General features: G+C 36.5%; 1 protein-coding gene across 2 annotated transcripts in view; it reads right to left on the reverse strand.

Annotated features, from left to right (window-relative positions):
• PPP1R32 (protein phosphatase 1 regulatory subunit 32) overlaps window positions 1-26,528 on the reverse strand; it is a 1,379,387-nt gene that overhangs the window by 870,621 nt on the left and 482,238 nt on the right. For both annotated transcript variants that reach the window (XM_044059651.1, XM_044059652.1), the window contains exon 8: window positions 22,192-22,263. In XM_044059651.1, the coding sequence (XP_043915586.1) occupies window positions 22,192-22,263 (72 nt within the window). The remainder of the gene's footprint in view (window positions 1-22,191; window positions 22,264-26,528) is intronic.

Raw genomic sequence — 26,528 nt, forward strand, 5'->3', positions numbered from 1 at the left:
CGGCCATCTTGAGCATTTGTTTCTTAGGCATGAAAGCCTGTCCTGGAGAATGCTGTATCTGCTTCTTTGTTTTTAAGGGGGCCATAGACTTAGCAGCGGGTTTAATGGTTAACTGGGTAGGTCTGAAAACACCTTCTGAAGCTGGGGATTGCTCAGCTACTTCGGTTCCCTCTGAAGGGTTAGTTTTGGTGGTCTGAAAACCTAGAATGCCCGAAGGCCCAGCCAGCTCCACGTGGGAGTCGGAGGCGGTCTGTGGTTCTGTAGAAGCGGTTGTCAGGGGCTGCGTAGGCGCCTCGCTGAAAACCGGAGACAGACTAGAACAGGCCTCATCATCAGTTTTGGGCCTCGGATGCCCGTCCTTGTCTCTGCGCTTTTTATGTATTCCGGTCATCAGAAGTTCCGACAGCATGGTGTAATTAAATTTTCTGCCAAAATAATGTCGGGCAAAATCAAACCGACGTTTAATACTGCGCTTGTTAAACCTAGCACAAAACCGACAACCAGTGACGTCGTGGTCTGGGCCTAGGCATGGAATACAATAGGTGTGGAAATCCTTATGAGGTATTTGCTTCCCACAAGAAATACAGTTATTAACTTTTACTGACATCGGTCTGAGGCAAGAAAAAGTTTCCCCAATGGGGTACTTAACTTTGTAGAAGACTTTGGTTCTGGATTCGGAATGAAAATCTCAGGAGTCAGCCGACCGGCACTTGCGAACTGCTTTTGCTTCGGGCACCGCGCGGCAAGAAAGACTGAAGAAAATGGTGTCAGCTGCATCTTATATATCCCTGTCACACTGACGTCAGGGAGGAGGCGACAGCAACCAACGCCGGACCAAGACTTTGGAACTCAGGCCGACTGGGGAACCGCCTGACGGCAGATAACCCAAGTGTAATGACTGCAGCAGTGTAACACGATGAACATCCATGGGGGCTACTTTTAGAATCTAAGGAACTTAGATGTCTCGTATTTTGGTCTGTTCCTCAAAGTTTCTGTTTTTTTTCTAACAAATCAATAAGGACTTCAGTCACTAATAATGACAGGATTTGAGTTTAAACTTGATAGTTTTAAAAGGTATGCTAATGCAATGCCTATGTGTTATTCTAACAAGATTCTAAATATATAAAAGCAGTAGCTGTCCCCATTCTCAGTTTTTTCCACCACTGTTTTTTTAACTTTCTCCTTGATTCTTGAGCTACACAGTTGAGGCATATGTGGGGGAAGCTTGCAGTGGGTTGCACACTGTATTCTGACAGCTTAGAAGATAAATGCCTGCATGGCAGTTATTTATGTTGATTATCTCACTCAAATGTCTAACGAGCATAATCAGTCATTCAAGTGGCTGTAAATGATGATTACATGTTTGTGTGTGTGTGTGTGTGTGTGTGTGTGTGTGTGTGTGTGTGTGCACGTGCGCACATGCATGTGTGTCTGTGTGGGGAGGGGGTATGGAGGGTTAAAATTACTTTAGCCAGTTATTTACTATTTTATTACATTCTGATATCTGACCTGTATGCAATCAATAATGGATTTAATTGCTGCATACAGAAGCGATCTGTGAATGACAGTCATTTATTCAGTTTAAGCAGTCATTATTCTGGTTTTGTAGAGGTAGTGTGCATTTATGTTAAGCCAGCTGGAATACTTTACTAGATCTATTTTAACAGAATAATATATCTGAGGTGCACAGTCAAAGTGTCGTAACAGATGAGTATGGGGATTGTCTCTGATGAAAATGACTAAGTATGTGTGCTGGAAGGGTTGCAGTATATCTAAAAGTAACAAGTTTGCCATTATTTTTTTTCCACTTTCCATCACATTCACTCATCAGCGCTGTACTCAATAAGCAGCTGGCTATGGTGTTGTAGGCAGATGTGTGTGACAGCAACTGATCATTGGCAGAGTGTAGCATCGGGTAATGCTGTTATCTAACAGCGTTTGGTTCTCTGGTTGAGTTTTTGGTTATGATTAATTCTGTGTGGAGTCTGCATGCACTCCTTGTCTCTGTGTGGGTTTTATCCACATGCTATGGCCTCTTCACCAAGATCTTCAGCTGTGTAACATATGCCACCTGCCATTTCTGCTTTTACTTTCATCTCAGTCTAGCACCAGAGGGGTACACAGAAGGTAATCATCTTTTTTTTTTGGAGTAGGAAGGTAAGAACTATTCCCGAATAAGATATGTATATACTTGCAAGATTTTGCCTTCTCAGTTTACTGGAAACTTATTTTGCTGACTTTAAACATTAAGCTTTAGACACACCCTATTTCCCTTGAAAGAAAAAAATAAGACTGAATTCCTTTACTTACTTGTGAGTTTTTCTTCACGTCAGTATTAGAACAAAAAGTTGTAAATAAATAAATATATAAAATAAAGCTGTAAGAGGCACCTTAAACCATCTAGAAACCTGACTAATGGGGGCACCCCTGGATTCATTCACTCACTTCCTCCAAACTTATTACAGTGGGGTCTTATGCTTAAAAGCATAATGAGTATATAAAAGAAACAGTGTGAAAAAAAACACAGATTGTCTGATATGTGTGGGGTCAGAATAAGGGAGAAACAGAAGAGAGGCACTGGGGAGGTATAGGGGGAGTGGTGCACAACAGGAGTCACCTTGGAGTTTCTTGTCTATGGCTCTGTGTCATTTAAGGCTCGTCTTGTTGGTTGCAGTTAGATATATGAGGTGTATGCATTTGGCAAAATGTCTATAGTGAGTGGGTACATACTTGGCAGTGTAATGGTCACTGACCTGCTACAACATAGCCCCACTTATTCATTTGCTTCCTGTAGCCCTCCCCCCCCACTTCTCTGAAGTCATCAGCCACTACTGATAAATAGCTATTTCCACTAAAGAAGCTTCACATGCAGAAGTTCTAATAATCTTTAAAAAATATTGATATTAAACTGTGTTCTTAGTCTAAAGGCACACCTGCCTAGGTCTCCCCATGGAGGCCTTGAGAATTACAAGTACTGAAGTCACTTACGCAGCATCTGCAACAAAAGTACTTCTCACCACCACTGGCAGACCTACTAATGTTAAACAAGTTATGCAGGTGCATGTGTAGGAGCAGGATTACAGGATAAGGGCTTCCTAGAAACTGGTGAACATTTCTCACACAGAAAGAGCTTTCGTTGCAAATACACATTTGAGATCCTGCTTAACCATTCTGCTAGCCTTACAGTGGGTGTTTGCATTTTCACTGAGTGTTACAGTAGCCTTACATGACAGCTAAAGGCATGTATTTCCTTTGAATGTTTTATTTATTTATTTCTGTTTACCGAGAAGTTCAGACATGGGGTTTATCCCATTTTCAGCAGAGGCCCAAGGAGAAAAGCTCCACATATTAGGCAAGCAAATTTAAAGACAAAAAAATGGCATTTTGTAAAATACATTGAGTTTACATGAAAACTCAGTTATTTGAATGCATCTATATAACATACAGTAGCCTATGAATTTAAGGAAATGTTTTTTTTCCATGAGGCACTTAGTTACAGAGAAATTACACACACAGTGGATGTATTATGTAATGTGCTTATGAAATGGAAGTACAGAGTAGGGTAACAAAGGCAGGAAGTGATTTAGCAAGAGGTAGAACTAAAGAAAAGAAGTAGTTATGTGAAACATTGGGTAGATTGAGGTAGAGAGCGTATATACATCTGTATTAAAGAAAATAGAAGCAGGGGTAGTTACCTGGGAAATGGAAGTTTTGTAGGAGAGAAAACAGGTGGAGGGCGGAGAGGTACTCTGTTGAAGAATAGTGTAAATGACAGATGTGGGAGAATATACACAAACTTCTTAGTGATAGAGATATAAAGTTACATACATAAGACTATGGTACAGCAAGGTTAAGTAACAGGACTGTAACTTTGAATTTTGAGTTTAGGTTGACTAAACCAACCAGTTATTTAGCAAGTGATAGCTTTACTTCAGGGATGATGTCTTTGGCTTTACTGCTGTCACATAAGTGAGAAAGTTGTGATAGGATGGTATACTGTTAAGGCAGAGAGAAAGTAATCCTAATGCCCACTGACTGCAGGAATAAGCTCAAGATCTCCTGCAAATCTGAACTGGATTAAGTGGGTAAAAGTAGAATGGATAAATGAAATTAATGATTTAATCCCCTCAGTGAGTCACATTTTCACAGTCACTTTTTTTGTACAAACTGACACCACAAGGAAGTCATAAACAGCACTGTGTTATTATTATTATTCAGTGCTAGATACAATGAAGCTTGAGTCTCCAAATCAGTTTAGCTGAATCGTTTGGCTATCAAAACTACACTCAACTAAGCATAAGCTACCATGTGGTGCTAAACCTCGCATTAGGTTAGATTTAGTTGAGGCTAATATGGGAGGTCTCATTTCACCAGCAAAAAGAGCTAGACAGCTTAGAGTTTTCAGTTACAACAACATTTGGCAGCACTTTTTTGACAAAACTGTTACTGGTAAATTGCAGTGGACCTCTAATATTCATTGATAAGTGTAAAGGTAATGAGAACCACCCTTCTATTCACTAATAATGATATACATATAAACACATCTATAAAAGAGACGCTTGGTCGTAAGATCGAATGTATAAATTAGGACTTTTCTGATTGCTGAGATAGTTTTGCCTAACTTATCACAGTAGTGTGGCTGAAGAGCTCTATCTTTTTCTGATTCTACAATCAAGTATATTGCTTATCTCTAACACATATAGTTATCACAGGCTAAAACACAGTTTTGTTCATCCAATGGTCAGTAGTGTGTCACACCACAGATTTTATAGAACACCTGTTTTGAGTGACAGCACTGTACAGAATGAGCAAAGATTCCATTACAAGTTTTAATATAAAAGTTAGTTGTTCTCAAGAGAGGTTTGTGAGACATTATGTGAAAAAAAGATCCCAAGTATGGTTTATGCTTTGACTTGAAAATTTTTGTAGCCTAAAAGAAATATCCTAGTCATGCAAAAGAAAGCTACATTACAGCAATACATACATATTTACTTGCTGAGCAGGGCATTCTCGTACAAGTTCACAGGCCACCAGTGTTAAACACAGAGCAAGAGAAGTAGCTGGCTTTGGTGATGAGGCCTATCACTGAGACCATAACAACCAAGCCATGTAATAAATACCTGCAGATAACCTGTAATTTGAAATGTATAACATCTTGCTCTACTTACATAATTCTTTACAGAGTTATATCTCCTTAGTATACATAGGAGACGTGAAGAAAAAAAAAAAAAAGTGATCGTCAGACTAACAAACTGGCTGCTGAAAGAGATTATGGCTAAAATGACAGTGGTATGATTGTTGACTGAGATCCTAGAATAGCAGAATCTTGAACAGGGGTCTTTATCAGCTATTGAAAATAATCTACAGGGCTATTCTCACAGAACAAGAAATAAAACGCTCATTTTACTGCAACTGCAGATTATAATAGAGGTGACTCAGGTTACCACCTGAGGCCCATGGCTCCAAGAGGATCCATGACTGATAACTCCCTAGTATACTGGTCAGGCTGCCTATCTAAACCTACAACAGTTTTATTTGAGGCCTCTGTTACGTTCTGCTCAGTTCTAACTCATTTTAGTTAACCTGTGTGCTGAACACAACAGGAACATGCATTATTTGTAATTGCATAATAAAAAAAATGCCTGTAAAGTATTTAAATCTCACCACAAGTATTTCTGTAGACTCAGGTAAGTAGCTATATTCACACATGCAAAGCATGTCATTATGAGCTGCACTGCTTACAGATTCACATGCTCTTTTTTTTAAAAAACATTAATTTTTATTACTATGTTTTTAATGCTAGTTCTTGCTATACTGATGGGCTAAAATAACCTCATCATTACTGGTAGAATCCAGACAGGTTGAGATTATTTATTCATTTTTATTAATTGTATTTGTTAAATGGGTAGACTCTAGAACATTGACTTACAGGGACCTTATCCACATACAGTCTTCAAGACTTTGAACCAAGATGCAAAGAGATTTAACCATTTCAAATCTCCCTGATTTCAGTACATATTTTTACCCCGTACCTCAAAAAATGTTTGATTTTCTGGTAGTCGAAAATGCCAGATGTTAAGAATTTTATTTCTTGTTATTCAAAAAATGCATGCTCACACAAAATTTGTTGTTCTATTACATTTCCAACAGAGTTAGAATACTTATAAATGTTTGGAAATTGCTGTTTGTCTGTCTCTCTCTCTGAGTGATAAGGATTTGCATCATGCTCATAAATAATTAATTGCTGTTGTTCAGAAAATGCATTTTGAGGCAAAATCTGTTGTTTTATTAACCTTTTAATTAAATTAAAGAGGTATTTATAAACTATCCCAGATATGGGGTCTCTTCCCATCATTACTTTTGGTTTTGTCTGGAATTCTTGAGCAAAGAACTTGAGTGGCATGCACTCATATCTCTCCATCACTCTGCTTTTGAAGGTGTGCCCCAGTTTTAGCTTTTGCTTTATTTTCTGTTGCACTGATTCAAATTGTCCTTAGTCATCTCCAATTTCTGCCCTTCCACTGCTTCAGCTGTACTGTCAATGACAGAGGAACTGGTCCAAGACCAAACCAAATCAACTGACCAGCAGAGTTTAAGTGGAAGCTTGCAGTTTCTTACAAAGCTGGTACCACTTATTAAATCAGCATTGATTGGAAAGGAAGTAGTGACTGCAAGCTAAATCATGCAGCGTTATGCAAACACAGTCCAAGTATTAAGCCAGTTCTTTATTTTACGATCTGGTACCTCGGCCTTTCGCCTTCAAAGGATCACAGAAAAAGTGTATACTATCAAGATATATATATATATATATATATATATATATATATATATATATATATACACACACACACATTCTTAATTATATAATTAATCTTAATTAACAAAAGCATCTGCAATTAATTGAAACAGTCACATTAATTTAAAGTAACATTCACAATTAAACTCACATTGCATTTCACAGTAAATTTTAGATTTTGAATTTTAAATTTTAAATTTTAACTTTTAAAGGTAGAAACAGTCAATACAACAATATATCTCATTCATTAAATGGCTAGATGAAAAAATACATATAATCAACTATAGTTTAGATAGTAACAATATTCATATTAATTTTAATTTCAACACTTAGATGCTCAATTCCAAGTTCAGTCCACCAGGTTTCAGAGTATTATATTTTAAAATCATTTTAGTTTCTAATTCGAGTAATTTTTGGATGAACATACCCCCACTTTCAAAACAAAAGGGCTTCCCCAAAATACAAAATTTTAAACTATTAGTGCAACCACCATGATTGTCAAAAAAGTGTTTGGCCACAGGGCTGATTTCATTATTATTTCTTATATCCCTTAAATGTTCTAGGATGCGAACTCGAACCATCCTTTTGGTCTGCCCTATGTACCATACATTGTTACATGAGCAACCTAATATGTAGACTACTCCCACTGATCTACAATTAAAGAAAAATCTAGGGGAGAACGGAATCCCATTAATTCTATTTAGATTAATGGCCTTCACACAGATGCTACAGTGACCACAGGGATGTGTACCTACTGGAAGATCTGATCTTTCATCTTTCAAAAAATTATAATTTAATAACTCCTCAAAACCTCACCCGGCCCGGACACGGAAAGGATTGACAGATTGATAGCTCTTTCTTGATTCTGTGGGTGGTGGTGCATGGCCATTCTTAGTTGGTGGAGCGATTTGTCTGGTTAATTCCGATAACGAACGAGGCTCCGCCATGCTAACTAGTTATGCGGCCCCGTGCATTTTACTAATAGTAATAATGTTGAAACTGAGGGCGCAAATAGTGCCTTGAACTCTACCAAAACTGACAGTTCCTTTCAGAACAGTAAATCGGGTCGAGGAAGGAACGGTAGAAAGGGAAGAAACCGCTTCAAGGAATGAAAATGTGAGTGTGTCTAATGAACGGACTCTGTGTTTGATTAATCTTTCTAACCTGGTTATTAATGATGATATGAGGTCAGTGTTACTTAAAGGCAGTAAATTTGTGCCCACGTTTATTCCTTCTCTTGGGGATTTATATATGGAGCTGAAAATGTTTGTCAGAAAGTTGTATTTAAAAATATACTTTTCAAATTATACTGCTAACACTGTGAATAGTTCATCTAATGAGAATAACATTGAATGTAGTGATGATGACAATTTGTTAAATTTATCTATATATGATTATGAAAATGCTGATTTTTGTTTTGAAGATGAAAATGTGTTTAATGTGGATGACAATAATGAAAATGTTGAAGGCTTTTACACAGGTTATGGGAAATTGTTATTACCTTATTTAGCTTCAAATAACAAATTCACACCTAATATTAAGGTTCCTGCTATTGCCACCTTTTTTAAGATTATACTTAAAGAAATGACATTATTAATGAGCAAGTTTCATAAGAATCAGAAACAATATAATCTAAATAAAAATGAATGGAAGGCCTTGAAAAACTTGATGAATATTAAAAAATAATTTATTTTCAAATGTGCAGATAAAGGGGGCAATTGGGTTATTACAGATAAAACCTTTTATTGTGAAATGGTAAATGTTTTACTTTATAATGAGGCTGAATATAAGTGTTTAGTTAGGGATCCCTTAACAGAATTCAACATTGAGTTATTAAACCTATTGGAAAGAGGGGAATGCCTTGGCTTTTTTAGCCACAGTGATGTGTGTAAATTATATGTTAAAAATCCACTGACACCTATTTTCTATGTCCTACCTAAGGTTCACAAATGTTTAGAAAACCCCCCAGGTAGGCCAATAGTGTCAGGAATAGGCTCCTTTTTAAGTAATGTTAACCTCTTCTTGGACTTTCATCTGAAAAAACAGTTAAATAAAGTTATGGCACATATTTCTAATACTCAAGCGTTAATAAATGAACTTTCCCATGTTAAATGGTGCAATGATTACTACTGGGTGACAATTGATGTGAAATCTCTATACACTAACATCAATAAGAGGTGGGGGTTGGAAGCGGTTATTGAGATGCTAGGTGATGGACCTAGAACTATGTTCCTGATTCAGCTATTAGACTTTTGTCTTACCCACAATTATTTTTGCTTTAACAAGAAATTTTTCCTGCAACTAAAGGGAATGGCTATGGGGGCTGCTTTTGCACCCTCATATGCCATTATGTATATGGGTTATTTTGAAAGACAATATATTTACCCAAGTTCCTTTTACAAAAAGAATGTTATAACTTACAAACGTTATATTGATGATCTTTTTTTGATATGCAGGGGTGATATTCTTGAATTTTTTGAATTTTTTGAAACCTTAAATAAAAATAGCCATGGTCTGACCTTTTCTTTCGAATATAGTAGGGAAAAGATTAATTTCCTAGATATAACATTATATCATCGTGAGGAATATATTGGATATAGACCATTCAGAAAAGATACCTCAGTTAATATGTTCCTACATGCTGAGAGCATGCATCCTGGACACTTAGTGCGTTCATTACCTTTAGGTGAATTTAAAAGGATTTTTGACCACACTAGTGATGAAAATGAAAGGCATAGGGAATTAAAGTTGAACTGAGGTTAATTAAGAGAGGTTACAATATAGACCTTCTAGCAATGAGCAAAAATAAAGTATTGGGTATTAATAACTGTGAGTTTCGGAAATTTGAAAAGAATTTGGTTAATGTTGATTATGAAAAATCTGAGAACATTACCAGTGGGATGGAGGAAGAAAAATTATTTTATGTGACTAAATTTTCCCCTCTATCTGATGAAATAGTAAAATTGGTTAGGAAGTATTGGTATCTAATTAATGAAGATGAAAATATAGGTCATTTATTTCCTAAACATGTAACGTTTTCTTATAAGAGGGGGAAAAACTTAAAGGAGTTATTAAATTATAATTTTTTGAAAGGAGATGAAAGATCAGATCTTCCAGTAGGTACACATCCCTGTGGTCACTGTAGCATCTGTGTGAAGGCCATTAATCTAAATAGAATTAATGGGATTCCATTCTCCCCCAGATTTTTCTTTAATTGTAGATCAGTGGGAGTAGTCTACATATTAGGTTGCTCATGTAACAATGTATGGTACATAGGGCAGACCAAAAGGATGGTTCGAGTTCGCATCCTAGAACATTTAAGGGATATAAGAAATAATAATGAAATCAGCCCTGTGGCCAAACACTTTTTTGACAATCATGGTGGTTGCACTAATAGTTTAAAATTTTGTATTTTGGGGAAGACCTTTTGTTTTGAAAGTGGGGGTATGTTCATCCAAAAATTACTCGAATTAGAAACTAAAATGATTTTAAAATATAATACTCTGAAACCCGGTGGACTTAACTTGGAATTGAGCATCTAAGTGTTGAAATTAAAATTAATATGAATATTGTTACTATCTAAACTATAGTTGATTATATTTATTTTTTCATCTAGCCATTTAATGAATGAGATATATTGTTGTATTGACTGTTTCTACCTTTAAAAGTTAAAATTTAAAATTCAAAATCTAAAATTTACTGTGAAATGCAATGTGAGTTTAATTGTGAATGTTACTTTAAATTAATGTGACTGTTTCAATTAATTAATTGCAGATGCTTTTGTTAATTAAGATTAATTATATAATTAAGAATGTGTATATATATCTTGATAGTATACACTTTTTCTGTGATCCTTTGAAGGCGAAAGGCCGAGGTACCAGATCGTAAAATAAAGAACTGGCTTAATACTTGGACTGTGTTTGCATATTGCTGTTTTCTGAAGTGTTTGTGAAATCATGCAGCGTTCTTTGAAGACTGGGATCAATCTGCATTGACTATGTTAATACAGCCACAGCTAAATTACTGCCATATGTAGGTACACAGAGCTCAAATTCTTCCATGCTCAAAAATCAGAGACAAAGCCAAAAATAATGAGGGAGTGAGACAGAGGTCTAAAACCATGGAAGAACACTTAAATATTACTTTAATTCACTTAGAAAGTTAATAGAAAAACAGGTGGTTTGCATCAACATAAATTCTCTAAAGAATAAGAAGTATCTAACTCTCATGTCTGGCATTACTGCCTGGCTGTAATCCTCTAATGATATACCAGAAAAATGAAAATTTTATGAGGGTCAGGGCAAAATTATCAGACAAAATCAGGGACAGTTGAGAGTTATGTGTGGGTCCCTTTCTGAGGCTGTGGCCGTCTGCATGTGCCATGCCTCTCTTAAGGGTACATTTAAAAAAGCTAGGAGAATGGCATTTATTTACAGAAACTGTCTTCTTAGCTATGGGACATGGTCTTGTGGATTATACCAAGCCTATTTGCTGTTATAATGGAAAGGTGTCCAGCTCATCTCAGTGCATCACTGAGGTGTCACTTCTATGGTGCCAGAAGCCCGACCATCAGATTTTGTTAACATAGCTCTCTCTCAGCCTTCCATCACTAAAATGTGAAATGCTATCTCTTAGAGTTTGGAACTGGGGAAATGTAGAGCACTTACCAACAACTTCAGCTAGGAAGCTCATAACATAGTTAAAATGTTTCTTCTTACTTTAAATAACTATTATAAATAATCCTGAATCATATTAAGTTATCTGCTAAAAATATTATTACCACTGAATTTGCATCTGACCTTCTCAATGTGTAACAACATGGAACATGGATTTTTAAGACTTGTATGAGAAACAGCTGAGAGGTGTGGAGAAGAGATCTGATTGAAATTGTAAGTAAAAGAGTGCACCACAGTAGGTTTCTGCCTAAAGGTTCTGCCACACCAGATGTCTGAGTATGAATTATTTTGTTTCTGCCACCACACATTACTTAACAGTGTTGTGCAGTTACCCATCATCAGGTAAGACTTATTCCTATTACTTTCTGTTCTCATCACTCCCCCCCCCCCCGCCCCCAATTTTGGTTGAACTGGCTGCACTGAATTATGTTATTTGGGAAGACTGCACTATTCTTTTATTTATCAGTTAATCTTTAAGCCCTCTGGGGGTCTAACTAAATTGCATACGTGGTATATTAAACACTTAATGTTTAAATTTTATGTTTAAAATGAGAAAAAATGACACTACTTTAACTGAAAGTTAAACTGTGCAGCAGTAAGTAGTTGCACAGTTATTACTCAGTATGCAGACATTCTTGCATTCTAGCATTTGTTTACATATATATTTACATGGATCCTATCAGATGACTGAGTTTTCAGAAACTCCAAATTCCAGTGGTCGGGACCATATGATCAACATTCTGAAAACTCGATCATCAAAAAAAAAAACCATACCCCCTGCAAATTATATATACCAACTCCAAGATCACACTACAGTGAAGAAAAGGGTAAATTTCCCAATCAACACTGGTTTTCAAACACTCAGTCATATGGTCCCGACCATGACATATAGGTTCATACTAGGCTATCTGCCCTAGGGCATTTATAAGCCTAGCCAGAGTGTGTTTGGCTTTTGCCACCCATTTTAAATGAATTTTGGTATGCCCTTTTTCGAGGTTAGTATACTGTGCCTCTGTCTAACAGTGACACAGAAGTGATACCCGGGGTAAACCTACTATCTCCCATCCACTCATCAAGATTCCTCTTGAAGAGAGTCAATGAGGGACTCTGCCTAACCTGGACTGGGATTTTATTCCAGAGTGAAGGGAGCCTCTGGGTTACAAATCTGTCCCTCCAGCATGTCCTATTTATTTCAGTGCTGAAGTTCAAGTGTCTTGAGCGCGTAGCTCGATGGGATTTGGATTTTCTGAGGTGCAGCATGTCCATTAATTCTGGGTTGGACATGGCTTTATACGTCAGGCACAGATCGCCTCTGAGCAGGCGGTATGCCATTGAGTAGAGCTGGAGTTTCTTTAACCGGGCAGCATTTGACATCTGTTTGAGCCCTTTGATCCTCTTGGTGAGGTACTTTTGGGGTCTTTCCAGTTGCTGTAGGTGTCTGGTAAGGTACATCTCAAAAGGGGCACTGTACTCAATTATGGGCCTGATGAGGGATGAGTAAAGAGACACGATGACCTCCCCTGATCTAGATGTGAATCCCTTCATGATTAGGTGGGCTATATAAAATGTTTTTCTAACCACTTTGGCCACGTGGTTGTCAAATGAGAGACTGCTATCAACTTGGGTCCCCAGGTCCCTAATTACTTCTTCCAGATTAATGGATTACCACCTATGTGGTAATTTGTGGGCACTTTGTTTTTGTCAAAGGGGATGACTATACACTTTTTGGCGTTTAGCTTGAGGCCATGGCTCTGGCACCAGTTGTCTGTTTCTATGAGGCCCTTTTGTAGGATGCTTGTGTCGGCTGGAGAGTCGATTATGGTGCCCAGTTTGCAGTCATATGTGAATTTGGTCAGCCACAGTCCTTCCGTGTTACCCTGTACCTCCGAGAAATATATACCGAACAAGAGAGGTCCCAGGACTGAGCCTTGTGAGATGCCACTTGTAACTGGTTTGGAGTCTGACATGGCTCCAGCAATTCTAACCATGTGGGTTCTGTCCTTGAGCCAGTTTGCAACCCATCTAGTGACATAGGGGTTTATATTTAAGCTGGTGAGCTTATCTATAATGCCTGAGTGGGGTATTGTATCGAAGGCTTTTGCAAGGTCCAGGTAGGCTGTGTGGACCACCTTCCCCTCATCAATGGCCTTGGTGACTGTTTCAAAGAAATCAATCAGGTTTAAGAGGCAGGATCTGCCCTTAACAAAGCCGAACTGGGTAGGATCCAGTGTCTGTAGGTCCCCAATATCTTTATTTATGAGGTCCATGACGATCCTTTCCATAGCTTTGCAGACCAAGCTAGTCAGGCTTAAGGGGCGATAGTTTCCAGGATCCGTTGAGGCACCACCTTTGTGGAGAGGGACCACTGTTGCTGTACGCCACTCTTTGGGTACATATCCTGTAGTAAGGCTGAGATTGAACAGTAGTTTTATGTATGGGTTTAGTTCTTCTTGGAGTTCATGTAGGACGCAGCCCGGGACACCGTCTGGTCCCACTGATGCTGTGTTTTTTGCTTTGGAGAGGGCGGCTCTTACCTGAGCATCTGAGATGTCAGGGGGGCAGCACTCTGCTGGGATAGATATTTGCCCTTTTGGTGGGGAAGGGGGGGGGGGTTTGCGCTGAACCTGTCAGCTAGGATGTTGGCAATGTCTGTGGGTTCAGTGTATTTTTTGTCATTTTGGACTAATTCTGAGCATATCAGGGAATTCCTACCCAGTGAATTTTGAATTTCTGAAAACTATATATATATATATATATATATATATATATATATATATATATATATATATATATATATATATATAGTTATGTATGTATATATATATATATATATATATATATATATATATATATATATATATATATATATATATATATATATACACATACATACACACACACACACACACACACACACACACACACACACACACACACACACACACACACACACACACACACACACATACACACACACACACACACACACACACACATACATACACACACACATACACACACATACACACACATACACACACACACACACTTGAGAGTCGATTATCCAAACTATCTGAAATGTCAATTATCTAAACCAGCCTTCCAAAGTTTTCAGGTAGTAAAAATCATAAAGTATGAATATGTAAACATTATAAATATTCACTTGGGCATGTTTTTTTGAGCTTGTGGCCAGCTCGTGTGTGAAAAATATTCTTTTTTGTTCACTGAAATCGCTGAATGGTCAAAAAGTGTATTCCTGTGTTCCAAGCAAGTCTGTCATCATTTAGTGACATGAGTATGGACAAAAGTAGAGTTATTACTGATTTAATGAAAATGGTGTTAACAAATAATTATTTTTGCATGGAAGGAGAATTTTACAGGCAAAAGGCAGGTGTAGCAATGGGGGCTAGATGTGCGCCAACATATGCCAATTTAGTTTTGGCATGGTGGGTGACGCAGCAGACTTTTACTTCTAGTTTTTGGTCAAAAATTATTTTATACCTGAGATTTCTTGATGACATTTTAATTTTTTGGAAGGGTAATGAGGAAGAAATCTTGGACTTTATAGCCTTTTTAGATACTACAACCTCTTTTTTTTAAATTTACACACCATGTTTACAAGAATAACTGTGAATATTTAGACATACTACTTCAAATAAATGATGAGGGAATAAATTCTAATATATGTAGGAAAAAAACTTATTCAAATTCCTTTTTACACTTTAACAGTTGTCATCCTCATTTTCAAAAAAGGAATTTAGTAAAGGGTCAAATGGTCAGATTGTCTCGGATTATAAGTGACAACAACAACTTTAATATTGAAATTGACAAACTTATTGGAATGTTCACAGAGAGGGGATATCCTATGCAACTACTTATGGAGATTAAGAAAGAAATATTGATTAAACGGAACCTTAGTTTTAGACCTATTTTAAAATTTGGTTTTAACAAAGCTTTGAAAGAAAAAATAAACAACAAAGGTGATGCATTTGTTATACCGTTTAACGAAACATCTACTACAATAGTTAATATCTTGAAGGAAATATGGGTGAATGTGTTTAGTAGTAAATTAGAGGTTTTAAGTATTGTTAGCAATTGTCCGAATGTTACATATAGTAGAGGAAAGAACCTAAAGGATTACTTTGAGAACAACAGTAACAAACAATCATACAATAATTCTAAAATGAGTAAGTGTGGGGTTTGTAAGATATGTAAATTTATCAATGATGGTCCGTATGTTATGATACATAATTATAACAAATCTATGAAATGTCCAGAATATGTGAATTGTAACACAAAAATGGTGGTTTATTTAGCTACTTGTTCATCATGTCCAGCATTTTACGTAGGAAAAACTGTAAGAAAACTAAAGGACAGCATAATGGAACATAATAGGGACAGTAAAAACAAAAGATTAACTAATTCCTTATAAGTACACAGTATAAAATGTCAAGATTTCAAAAGATTTATATTTTTTGTAATAGATAGGATCCCATACAACATTAACAAGGGGGGACATGTTAAAAATTTATTAGAAGCAAAAGAATGCTTATGGCAACTTAGACTTAATGCTAGCAGTATGCCAGGAGTAAATGAACATGTCTCCATCTCCAGTATTCTGAAATATAAATCTTATTTAGTATAAGGGTATTCATTTTATTTATATGATGTTGGTGATACATTGTTATATTTTTATATCATTATTTTACATTTATATCACTACATGTTTTACATTTTTATACTGTCAACATGAATATACATATACTTACATACATTTATCTATTTATATATTTAACACAACAGGATGAAACATTATGATAGAATGTATTTTAACTGTTGCTTACATATATATATATATATATATATATATCTATCAATACATTTTTTAGGTATAATGAGGCGTTGAATTTGTATTTGATTTTAAACAAGTATGTACTTAATGAAAGAAAAGGCTGATTGGTGAATTTTTAATTAGAACAAGTATATTAAGGAAGTGTTTTTAAGGGAAGTTACTCTGATGAAACCCACAGATGAGATGGGTGAAAGCGCTTAGTGTTCTGGATTACACATGTTTTGTAACTCGCTTTTTAAATGTATTTTTAAGTGTATTTTCAAGTTATATTAATAAATAGTCGCATCGGATACTTTGATTGCCTTGGTGCTCTTTATAGTTTTATTCGTTTTACGTTTGTTTTCTTTTATTGAGATAGATATTTGCCCTTTTGGTGGGGAAGGGGGGGAGAAGTTTGTGCTGAACCTGTCAGCTAGGATGTTGGCAATGTCTGTGGGTTTGGTGTATTTTTTGTCAGTTTGGACTAATACTGAGCATATCTGGGAATTCCCACCAAGTGAATTTCGAATTTCTGAAAACTATATACACACATATATATATGTATATATATACACACACACACATACATACATACACAGTAGAGAGTCGATTATCCGAACTATCTGAAATGTCAATTATCAAAACCAGCCTTCCAAAGTTTTCAGGTAGGAAAAATCATAAAGTATGAATATGTAAACATTATAAGTGTACACTTGGGCATGTTTTTTGAGCTTGTGGCCAGCTTGTGTGTGAAAAATATTCTTTTTTGTTCACTGAAATCGCTGAATGGTCAAAAAGTGTATTCCTGTATAAAAAAAAACAAGATTTTAGAAGTTTTTTTATTTGCTTCAGTTATACGTTTGATTATCTGAACTACCTTATGTCTCAATTAGTTTGGATAATTGACTCTCTACTGTACACACACACACACACACACACACACACACACACACACACACACACACACACACACACACACACACACACACATTCATGCAAAAAAGCCTTGCTTTCTGGCATCTCTGGGGAATCTCTCAATGTCAGTAATGTACATGTATATCTTGCCAGAGTGCAGTAAGGATATATTTCTTCTGGTACAGCTATGCAGGCATGCATCTATTAGCACCACAAGGATCCTAATTTTGTAGGTTGTAGCTGCCAAGAGAACAATTTTACACCTTTACCCCTCCCCCTGGTGTGTAAATGTGCATGTGTAAATTTTGAGTGCTATGATTGACCCAGCTAAGATTTTTTAAAGCCGAGTGACTGAGAGGTATGCATGGACTTGACTTCAGTAGTAGAAGCAACAAGTTCTCATCAATCAGATATTGTAGCAAGAACTTGAAAGTGCTGGTTGTTATATTAATTACTAACCTGTATGGAGGTTGTTAGTGCTTATATTGAACAAATTATCACACATCATGTTTTAATTTGGAACTCTAAATAGCCCCTTTTCTTATGCGCATGTTGTAAGCAATTTAGTAGTACGTTTGTGTGGGGGGAGGTGCAATGTGCTCATAGTTAATTAGATATTCTTACTGTTTATGGAAAAAGTGCATGAGTCAGGAAATGTACTGTGGGTTATGCTAAGTGAAACCAGATACTTGATTTTACACGAGCAGCCTCCATGCTGTTATGGGCTTTTGTTTTTCTTGGAAATATGATGTACAAGAGAAACTGAAGTTATTTTGACACTTTCCCTCCCTGTAACATATTTATTTTGATTGTTGGAGATTTGGTTTGCATGTCTGTCCCTGATTTTGCAGTGTCCATGACTTTGCCTCATAAATTTGGTCTTTGCATCGTAAAATGTATGGTTTTCTGACAAGTTATTGAAGATGGCAGTCACTAAATTGTGAGAGCATGGGGGGGTGGGGGGTGACTGTAGATGAAAGCAATGTGCCCTTTTGTCATTTGCTCAATTTTAACTCTGGCTTTACAGGACTAGTGTGCACTTTATGAAATAAATTTTAATATTTACAGGTTCACAGATAAGTACTAGGCTAGCTGTCCTTGAGGGCCATTTTAAGCCTAGCCAGTTTCCCTTTTTGTGCTCAAATTAACCCATCCCACGGTTGATAATTACATATTACCCCTAATGAGATTAACTGGGATCATACCACAGACAATTTAGGGGGACACGTGCATGAGATAAAACATTTAGGAGCTGCTCTGTCCATTAGTAATAAAGGGAGCAGTCATGGGATAACTTTTTGGTTTCTCACCCATAGATCCAAGATGCTCCTGAATATGGACATGGATGAACTTTGTTTAATGTGGATGGGTAGTCTGTTCCAGAGCAGCAGTATCCTCTGCTGTCTCTCCAAACTGTTATGCTGATGTTGCAGAAGACTAGACTGAGTATTTCTGAAGCCATTTAACTTGCTGATGTGCAGTAAATCCATCAGTATTGGGTTGGAGGATGCACTGTACATCACACACAGGTCACCTCTTAACAGTCTCTCGGATACACAGTATAATAATAGGTTACTAAGTTGATCTGTGTAAGACATGTTGTTTAGGCTTTGTATCCTTTTAATAAGGTATCTCTGTGGGTGTTCCAGTTGTTGCATGTGTCTGGACAGATACATGCCAAAGAGGGCATTATATTCAATGATTGGCCTAATGAGGGATTAGTAAAGGGAGACAATAACATCCCTAGATCTTGACTCAATCCATTTGTTTTTAAGTTGTGCAATATATAAGGCCTTTCTTACAACAATGGACACATACTGGTCAAAAATTAGGTCACTAAACACATACGTTCCCAAATCCCGGACAACTGGGTCAACTCTAAGGGGCATATTGTTAATGTGGTAGTTCTCACGGATAGATGATTTCACAAAAGATACAATAATGCATTTTTTGTCATTTAGTTTCAGTCTGTGATTTTGACATCAGCTATTTATTTGGGAGAAACCTTTCTATATGATAGCAAAGTAATTTAGGGATTCAGTGACTGCTCCTAACTTGCAGTCACATGCCAGGCCAGAGTCCTTTGGTATTTGCTTTTACTTCAGAAAAGTAGATGCCAAACAAGAGAGGTCCCACCACAGAACCCTGGGAGACTCCATTAGTGACTGGTCTCTTTGTGGAAGTAACTTTCCCTATTTTGATTTCCTGCATCTGTGAGCCACTTGGCAATACAGCTGGAGACACAGGGGTTTAATCCCAGTTTATTTAGCCTTTTCACCATGCCTGAGTGGGGAATTATGTCTAGTGATTTGGCCAAGTTGAGGTATGGCGTGTATACCATTTTGCCTTCATCCACTGGTTTGATAACCTTTTCAAAAAAATCCACCAGGCTGAGTAAGCATGACCTGCCCTTGATGCATCCAAACTGAGACAAGTCCACTGTTTGGAAGCTCCCTATGTACTGACTGATTAGTACTATGATAAGTCTTTCCATGGCTTTGCATATTAGGCTGGTCAGACTTGTGCATTGGTAATTGCCTGGGTCTGAGGATGGTCTTCTCTTATGTAGGAGAATGACTTTAGCTGTTCTATATTTGCTTGGTACAAAAGGTCTATGGAGGCTGAGATTGAACATTGTTGTTAGCAGTGTGGCTAAATCACACGTCATGATATTTAAGATGCAACCATGGATATTGTGAGGACCCATCAATGCAGTATTTTTAGATTTTGATAGGACTTAAGTCTTCTGAGATAGCTGGAGGCAAGCCAGTTTCAGGTATATCTTCAAGGACAAATGGAAGGGAGAAAGGGGTAAAGTTAGAGCTAAATTTATTGGCCAGTATGTTCATTAAATCTTCAGCCTCAGTGTTGGTAACATTGTTCACAGTCAGCTCACTGCATTGCTGCATTTGAGATTACAAAAAAAAAAAAAAAAAAAACAACTAAAATTGCCTTGTGATTGTCTTTGGCTTGGGTAGCCTTTTTAGCCTCAAACTTGGGTTTGGAGAACTTTATTAAGGTCCTGAGTTCGTGTAATTCAATTACAAGGGGTTTAACATTCTGGGAATTACTCATCTTACTTTTGGTCAAAATTATTTTCCTTTTTTTTTTTTTATAAAGGTTGTTGATACCATACTTCTACCATGTGGGTTTGTTACTGGCGTTTGCACTGCACTTGTTCCACTGGGTAAACTTGCTTCTTCCTACTTGCTATTCTCCGGCTTCTGTTGTGTGTGAAACAAAGTTGAAACTGCCCCTGATTTCAAAGAATCTCTCTGGCTTTGCTTCACATCTTTTCTCTATTCCTCATAAAATTTGTGCTTTTTCTGGCAAATCATTGATTATTGCATTCACTAATTAACAACAAACATTTGAGGTGTCAGACTTCATAACCATCAGAAAATGCAGAAAACATTATGCATTATCAACGTTCTAAGTATATAAGATCAAAAATTTAAATCTGATCCTGATTTTGTGCCTTTAAACATCATTGTTTTGGCTTTATTTATGATTCATTATGAGGTATTATTTTTGTCATAGTCATATGGCTAGCTATTACTACTGGATGGAGGCTGTCTGTGGATGAAAGTAACAGTAACTTACCCTCTTGTCACTTATTCAGTTTAAACAGTCTGGCTTTGCATCACTAGTGCATTTGTGTGAAATAGGTTGGCACAGCTGGGAAATTGTATGTTTTATGCAAAACAAACTTGAAATGCATTACTGTGTCCATAACTGTTTGTTTATTTTTACAGTAATCAAACATCTGAGCTGTGTATAGCTAACAACAGAGCTATAATAATTTCAGGGTAGGGGGGCTGTTTGGAGATAAGACTGGCTGACCCTGGCTGTCATTTTCAAGTTAAACATTTTTTAGCCTGGCTTTGCAGACCTAATGGGTTTTTGTGTAAAACTGTGGCCATTCTTTATTACATACATACATATATTTGATTGATGAGTAGGGACATTGGTGGATTGTAAAGACAGTAGTTTGAATAGTCTTAAATCAGGAAAGTGAATCCAAAAGCTTGCGCAATTATGTGCGGTCTGAAAACACAGAGGATGTGGAGGGGAGGAAAGCCCATGTTTTGAAAACAAGGTGTACTTAATCTGCCATTGCACTGTACTGGTTTGACTGTTCTTAAAGCTTAGCATTTATCAACTTTGAGCAACAGTTGCATTTACCAAACTTTGCTGCATATTTAAAGAAAGTGCACCACCATAAAAGAAAACATAAATGCAGCTTAGGTAGTTCTGTGTTATGTTACTGTTTAAGTAATAGTACTTTGTTTGAAGTTCACCAGCATAAAATGTCTGCTGAAGCATGTCAACTGTATTAAAACAGTTAGATATAATACAATATGCATCATAGTATTAAAGGAAGCTGTGCACCAAGACAGAGCATTGCTAGTTATCTCTAGCAAAAGCTGTAGATTTAATTGTGTAAGTGATCACCATTTCTGAGCTCAGACTAAACAAATACAGTGAAGATTGAACACTTCAACCACGTACTTCATACTGTTAACCTCCAGATATATTTAATGATCTCTTTATTTGTCATTTGTCAGCTGTTTATAGCATAATATAAGTTAAATGGGTAAGGCATTGGCATTTGATGTATCTGTACATTGGTTAATGAAAGCCATCCAAGGAGGTGGAACAATATTTAACCAGTTCCATTTAATTTTTTCTTTGATTTAAGGCATATCACTACTGCCTTTCTCTTAACAGACATAGATTTGTTAATCTACAAATTTTTCCATGGAGTCTCAGGAGTAGCCACTGTGATATCAAGTGTTGCTGAATAAATCTGATGTAAAATCTACCCAGAAAGTGCTTGCAATGGCTTCCTGAATGCATGCAGTCTCCTCAATATAAATAATGACAAGTAAATGGATAACAAATAGGCATAAATAGCAAAAATAAAGGCAGGTATTATGTCGGAAGGCTGTAATTTGTAGAATCATACTTACATGTGGAGTAGCTGATGGCAGATAATCAGTTATTGTAATGCTGACACCTGTGGGTCTATCAGTGAAATGGCCCTATGAAAAGAAAGCAATAAAAATTCAGAAGAATATTTTATTATACACACACAAATGAAGAAACCAGGTAAAAACACTGCCAGTAAATGGAAGAACAAGACACCACAACCTTCTTTAACACTTTCGTCCAATTTAATAAAATATGAACTTCATCAGAAACAACACCCATACTAATTACAGCATTTAAATAACTAACAATCATGTCACGTTACTGAATACACCAATGAAATGTAATATACACTCCATATTTATGTCATGATTTACAAACATTTTAAAACACAAATCATTCTTTTTTTTTCATGATTTACAAACATTTTAAACCACAAATCATTCTTTTTTTTTTTTTTTTTTTTTTATAAAAAGAATTGAACTAAAATTTGTAACTTTATAACCTTTGTGCTTGTAAAAAGCACTTAATATTTATCATATCATTTAATCCAGGAAGCTAATCTGCATTTAATAGAATTTGCCATAAGGTTTCTTTACATTCTAAAAGAACTTTAAAATCTCCACTAAACATATCATTGTTGACTCTCTCTAATATAAAAAAATGAAAACTTTTTGAAACTAGGACAAATCACAGAATGTTTTGCTAGTGCGTTAGACATATCCTTTTTATGTATAGCCAAAGTGTGCTCGTATATACGTTTGTTCAATGCTCTTGTTGTTTTTCCTATATAAAAATATTCACAGGAACTGCACATAGCTGAATAAACTACATTGGTTGTTTTACATGTGTAATATCCCTTATCCACTACTTTGTTCATATGTTTAAATATTACTGATGTCTTTGTAATATATCTGCATTGTTTGCATGTCCCACAAGGAAAGGTACCAACATTAAAACTTGTTGTTTTCTCCTCATTCCTGTACAAAGTACCCCTCTCTAGGACAGTCTTACTATTAACTACCCTTTTATAGGTGAACACAGGGGAATCACCAATAATTCTACTCAATTCTGTGTTACCAAACACTACTTTCCAATTATTTAAGATGGTGTCTTTAATATATACCATCTCATTAGTAATCGGAATTGGAAAGGCCAAGGAGTAATCACTTACTTTTGTAGTTACTTCTAGTCTACAATGGGCTTGGTCATCAGCTTGCCTTAAAATCGGGCAAGCTTTGTTTGTTCTAAGACCAATGACCTCACTTATTATGCTGTTTAACCAGGCCATATCATAACCCCTTTGTACAAAGAACCCACTAAGTTTCTGTGTTTCCCACTGAAAGATCTCGTCATCACTAGTTAACCGAGTCTAATGAATTGTCCTTTTACAGCTCCTCATTTCATAAATGCTGGATGTAAATTATCATGATGAAAGTATTGGTTAACAAACGCGGACTTCCTATAAATGCAGCTTTCAAAATTTTAACCATAATGATTGACAGTTAGATGCAAGTCCAAAAAAATCAATACTGTCACCAAAACTTCCCACCGTAAATTGCAAAAAATTGGTAGAGCTATTCAAATGTTGAACAAATGTCAAAAAGGTTTCTATATCCCCTTTCCATAAAAAAATCAAATTATCTATGTTATGTTTGTAAAATACGATGTTATCAGCTAAAGGATGGGTAATGAGAAACCTAATCTCCCACATTGCCATCACTAAATTAACAAAACATGGGGCTACCCTAGACCCCATCGCAATGCCTGATGTTTGCTGAAAAAATGTATTTTCAAATGTAAAGAAATTATTCTCTAATACAAGTTCCATCAAGGTACAAACTGTACAGACAAGATTGTTATCAAAGTCAGTATATTGACTTAAATAGTCTCTTAAACATTCTGTACCTATGGTTTGGTCTATACAAGTGTAAAGAGAAACAACATCTAGTGATGCAAATTTAACAGGCATTTCTAGTTTGTCTAGTTGGCTCAATAATTCTAACAGGTGCCATGAGTCTCTTAAATAAAATTTAGAGTTCTGCACAATGGGGTTCAAACGTTTGTCCAGCCATATGGAAATCGGTTCTGTCTTTGAAAAACTGGCAGACACTATAGGTCTAAAAGGAGGATCTTCCCTATTTTTATGTACCTTGGGGATACCAAATAGTGTCACCAGTTTAGGATGTTAAACTAGTAAAAAATTATAGACAGAATAATCTATATTCCCTTGACAGAACAAATCAAACAAACAGGTGTCCAATCTCAAAATACTTTGTGTGATGTAATGTGCTGTGACTTTTTTTGTAACAAATGTCGTCACTTAAAGATTTTAATGCCACACTATAGTCCGTAGACCTCATAACTACAATGGTACCACCACTGTCGGCTTTCATGATATGCCAACTTTAGTTTTTTGCCAAATCATCCAATACTGATTTTTCAGAAGGAAGGAGATTTAATTTACCATCATAAACCCCCTAAATTTCCTGAAAACTTGCTCACATAACTTCCCAAAAACCATAAGTGTAGAATTTAACAATGGGTTACATGTGCTTTTCCTTTTGATTTCAAATTCTCGAGGTTCAGATCTAGTAACTCCTTCAAAAATGTACTTCAAATTAAGTTTCCTTAAGTATAATTTCAAATCTACTATCAATCTAGATATATTCTCAGTATTAGATGGAATGAAGGAAAAACCCTTTTTGAGTACAGAGATCATATCGTCTGTCATGACATCACCAGTCAAATTGTGCACATTAATAGAAATGTCTAGTTCTTCTTGCGCCCCTTGCCCTTTCCCTTCCTCCTTGTTTGGACCTTCCTGGACCAACTCTGAGTCTTTTTGTTGCCTGTCTTGTAAGGACCAGATTTGTTGACAGCAGAAACTGCCCGTGCATATGAAGAGGAAGCTAAAACACTGTCTGTATGAATGCTTCCACTATTTCCATTGTCATTTCCAGGACACACAACTGAACCAGTATCATTGCTAACTACATCGGTTTCTGATGAAGTTCATATTTTATTAAATTGGATGAAAGCGCTAAAGAAAGTTGTGGCGTCTTGTTCTTCCATTTACTGGCAGTGTTTTTACCTGAACATTTTATTATAACACATGTTAGAGATAAATAGCTTCCAAGTAAAAATTAAGAAACATTAATCTTGAGAGAGTCTAAGTCACAGTCATACCATTACCAATGTACAATTCACTATTTAGTGATCCATGCTATTAGAAGAATTAAGATTGCGAGAGCCTTTTTGCTCCAAACAATGGCTGGAAGCAACTTACTGTTATTAAGGTTAAATGAATATGGGGGGGAAATGGCATACTCTGGGCCACACTGTATATGAGGTTCACAAAATAAAGTACATAAAACCTACGGAGGTTGGTAGCAAAATCTTACAAGTACTTCAAAAGGTTGGTCACACACTTCAGCCACTCTGCCGAGTTGGTTCATTTTAATAATATTTTTGTGTTTAAAGTTAGAGTTGTTTCAACATGATTTTAGGAAAAATGGTACAGTAATTTACAATTTTCGAAAAAATGAAATAACATTTCCATAGGATGAAATATGGAAGTTATTTACTTACCAAAATGCTTTTCATTCTAGTCCATGCAGTACAACTGCTGAGTACTGAAACACTCGTCTGATCCAATCCAACTTTCTACTGGTGCTCCTAGCCTTGAGCTCCATCAGAATTTTCTTTCAATAATTCCCCTGGGCCCACACTAATCTCACATTGAGTTTGCCAGCCAGTAAGGATAGTGTCAATTTACCAGATGTTATAATCAGAACTGGAGTACAGAAGAGCTTCGGGTTGGTCTGCCAGTTCCCTTGTAATAAGGTGATAATTTGGACAGGGAAAGGATAGATATCACATCAGATGGAAAGGATTCAGTATTATGGTAAATGCATATTTTCTTTACCTTATTCCATCTGCCCATCAGATCCAACTATTTGGTCAGAATCTCATACTTCCGGACTTCTTGGGAGGCTTCATATCATGATTTCTGTCATAACTGCAACTCTGAGGGTAGCTCTAGACCTGGAAATTACATCCAGTTTGTAATATTTGGAGAAGGTTTGCAATGTAGACCGTCTTACTATTAAAATGCCGACATGCAATTGCATGGCTATGAAGTATTCGAACAACATATGTTCAAATACTTCACAGTTCGGCAGGTTATGTGAGCGAACGTTATCATTGCGAATGGACTGTGCATTCGCAATTATAACGTTCGCTCATGTAAGGGGATCGCAGTACAGTGTGGTTAGGGAAATACATCCCTTTCTTCACTGTAGCGATCTCGGAGTTGGAATATTAAGTTGGGGGGTGTGGGGGGGTGCAGCCCCCCACAGGTGAGGTTCCCCCCTGC

The sequence above is a fragment of the Protopterus annectens genome, chromosome 17.part0 (genome assembly GCF_019279795.1).
Source record: "Protopterus annectens isolate FY-2018-M chromosome 17.part0, PAN1.0, whole genome shotgun sequence".
NCBI classification, from domain to species: domain Eukaryota; kingdom Metazoa; phylum Chordata; order Ceratodontiformes; family Protopteridae; genus Protopterus; species Protopterus annectens.